General features: G+C 33.6%; 1 protein-coding gene across 1 annotated transcript in view; it reads right to left on the bottom strand.

Moving 5' to 3' along the window:
* Positions 1-3,337, bottom strand: part of LOC106476229 (probable phosphorylase b kinase regulatory subunit alpha) — a gene marked incomplete at its 5' end in the record, with an annotated part of 20,260 nt that overhangs the window by 14,085 nt on the left and 2,838 nt on the right. Inside the window, one exon of the mRNA XM_022380160.1 lies at positions 2,898-3,007. Within this exon, the coding sequence (XP_022235868.1) occupies positions 2,898-3,007 (110 nt within the window). The remainder of the gene's footprint in view (positions 1-2,897; positions 3,008-3,337) is intronic.

Here is a 3,337-nt window from a genome sequence, read left to right as displayed (position 1 = left end):
ACTCATCACAATAAAACAAAAAACCATCCTTTGTTTGACAGCTTTATTGCCATAAAACTCATCACAATAAAACAAAAAACCATCCTTTGTTTGACAGCTTTATTGCCATAAAACTCATCACAATAAAACAAAAAACCATCCTTTGTTTGATAGCTTTATTGCCATAAAATTGATAAACACAACCTCTACACAGAACAGCTTTATCATAATTACACTAGAAAGGTGATCGTATAAACACAACATTCGATTTTTTGTTTCTTTTATTGTTTAGTGCAAATCTACACAATGGGTTATCTGCACTGTGCACACTACAGGGATAGAACCTAAAGTTTCAGCATTATTAGCCATCAAACTTATCATTGAGCTACCAAGGCACAGCACTCGGAGTGATAACTTTATTTTATTTGCACTAAAATGTTGAACCTCTAAGTGCTGAGCACTATGGAATTTGTTTTTTTAATATAACCGATATAAATGTTTTGAACAGTGATATGCTGGAAATAAACATATATGCATGTTTTTTTATTTAAAAACTAAAATGGAAACAGTAATTCATTATTTATCTGACTCGCACCATTTGGGTGCGTTATGCGTCACAACCAGCTGTTATGTTACCACGTTTATATATTTTAATGAAAAAAGCAAAATAAAATCATTATTTTATAAAATACACAATTATAAACAAGCTTTACCATTACAGCTGGAATAAGTTTTAGCAGTGGTACCATGCTGGCTGTAACAATTCCTCTGTTATTCGTGGCAATATGTTTTACAGAAATATAATCAAATTATTGTCGTAAACAAAAAAACTAATAATTAAAAAAATTTTTTTTAAAATTAAATCAAACTACTGGAGAACAGTTTTATAAAAAGAAAAGCGAATTATTCACAGGAATGTTATGACCAATTAACGTCCAATTAATGAGAAGAGTGCATGTTAATATGAAGATCGTTTATTGATTGTTTTTAATATGACTAATACAAATACAATAAACATTTAATATATCACATCTTTCTACAGCCCTTAAGTTATCTAAGGTTGACAACTTGAGAATAATGAAGCTCTAAGCCTAACTATAAATATTTCACAGGTAAAACTATAAAGAAAGCACTGAGAGGTAAAGTTAACTTATTATTTTTATCAAAGAATTACAACATCAAGTATACATATACTATTTTCACAGTGGTGCACAAGCTTTTGTTACCCCCTCCAAAATTCACCACTCCACCCCTTGGGAGGCACGTCCCACAGATCTAGAGTATGTATTTCATCTGTTCTACAAAGAATGGGTTAGTTTGAAGGTTACTGCATTATGAGGGGTGTTTACCTCTAATGATAATATCTCCTAAAGGATACCGTGATGAATCTGTACAGTTAACTGGGATCATGGTTCATATTGAATGGGTCGGATCAATTTCAAGCACTTTTCAAGGACTTCCTAAGTATTCAAAATGTCTTACCAGCACTTTTTGGAAACTAAAATCCACATCAAAATCAATTCAATTCCACTGAAATTTTATTAAATTCCTATATCCCCACAGCATGCATTAACGTTAGACATATCCATGTATTCTGCATTGTAATATTTTCAAGTACTTCTGATAAAAAAAAAAGGCCCCTTTTCAAGCACTTTCAAGGATGCATATGCACCCTGTTGGATTGAGTGGGTAGCCTTGTTTGATGAATTTTATGTAGGCTATAGATGCAAGGAGTGGTGCTGTACTTGTTTGACTATTTCTGTTCTTATGTTACTTGAGGCATTATGAAGAAGGAAGAAATAAAAACTAAAACCGTCCTTAATAATGGATACTCATAACTCTCAATAAAGAAGAAAATAATGAAAATAAATGCCAATAAATAAACAGGAAGAAAATTACAGATATACATCCATATTCTGCTATATTAGAGGTCTCTCTGAAGTCAAAAAGAAGTCATTCAGAAGCCACAGACACAATACAATTGCAGTTCGTACACATCAAGTAAACCGAAAAACACCATTCACAACATACCTTACATGTGTGGATTCCAACCAATCAGAGAAACAACAAGAACAACAAAAGTCAGAATTTAGAAAAATAATAGACATAGAAGACTCGGTAACAATAGCTCACGATAACAAAAATACAGTAAAGTGGAATAAATAGTGAGATATAAACCACGCTTTGGGAAAAGAAAGATAAACATATACAGCTAATAAGGTTACCTGTCCCTAATTTTCAACTACTGACCAAAGGGAAGTTAGTTGGTCAGCAGCACCCTACCACCACCATCCACACTAAGGGATTGGCTGTCACTCTTACGACGAACCCACAGCTTGAAGTGTGAGGAACGTTATGTGGTATTGTAAAGAGTTCAAAAACGGCTTGCCGGTTCCAAACTCTAGGGCTCTACCACAGGGCTAACCTAAGCCTACAAAGATAAAAAAAAGCCTTCTACATTCACTGATAACAGTCAACCTAGTATAGAAATCAACAAAAACCTGGATACCCTTCTTTAAAACCTCAGTTGAGTGGAGAAAGCACCAGACTTCAATCACAAAGACCCATGATCAAATCCTATCCACTACCAAAAAGAGAAACGGTCTTTCTCAAAATGTCCATGAAGACAACCACAGATCAGCAGTTGACCAAATCATAGGAGAGAACTTGTTAGTAATTATTATCTAATTCTAAAACAAAGTTATTATTTAATAATAATTTGGTTTAGCTGACTGTGTAGCTGACAATGACTGATACCCGATTGTCACAACCTCACAATAACTTTTCAATTTTCCTTTTAGACACACTTTACCTTTTATATCTTTTAGATTTAAATAAACGAGAACTATTTTAATATGAGAATATAAAAGTTGTATCACACTGTTCTAGGATTCAGTGTCCAAATAGTTTAAACTTGCCTGAGGAGTGAAGGCAAATATCTTGTCCTGTAAAGTGTATAGCTTGCTTGTGCTCAGTAAGCCAACGTCACGGGACTGCCGACCAGATAAGTTCATTTTACGGTTTTTTCCTGCATAGATTAGACATGTGTTGGGCCTACATTAATATTCGATAGGCATACATGATGAAATCTACAGTAAAGAACTTATATATGCACATATGTAGTAAAATAACAAACTTTAATTATCACTTAAAAGATATTTTCATGACAGTGAGAACAGTCCTTGTATGCCAGAAAAACTATGATTCAGTCCTTGTAAGACAGATGAAACGTAACCTTATAGTCCTTGTATGCCAGAAAAACTATGATTCAGTCCTTGTAAGACAGATGAAACGTAACCTTATAGTCCTTGTATGCCAGAAAAACTATGATTCAGTCCTTGTAAGACAGATGAAACGT

The sequence above is a fragment of the Limulus polyphemus genome, unplaced genomic scaffold, assembly GCF_000517525.1.
Source record: "Limulus polyphemus unplaced genomic scaffold, Limulus_polyphemus-2.1.2 Scaffold10093, whole genome shotgun sequence".
In the NCBI taxonomy this organism is placed as follows: domain Eukaryota; kingdom Metazoa; phylum Arthropoda; class Merostomata; order Xiphosura; family Limulidae; genus Limulus; species Limulus polyphemus.
Note: the sequence above shows the minus strand (reverse complement) of the source record. Positions and strands in the feature narration are given on the sequence as shown.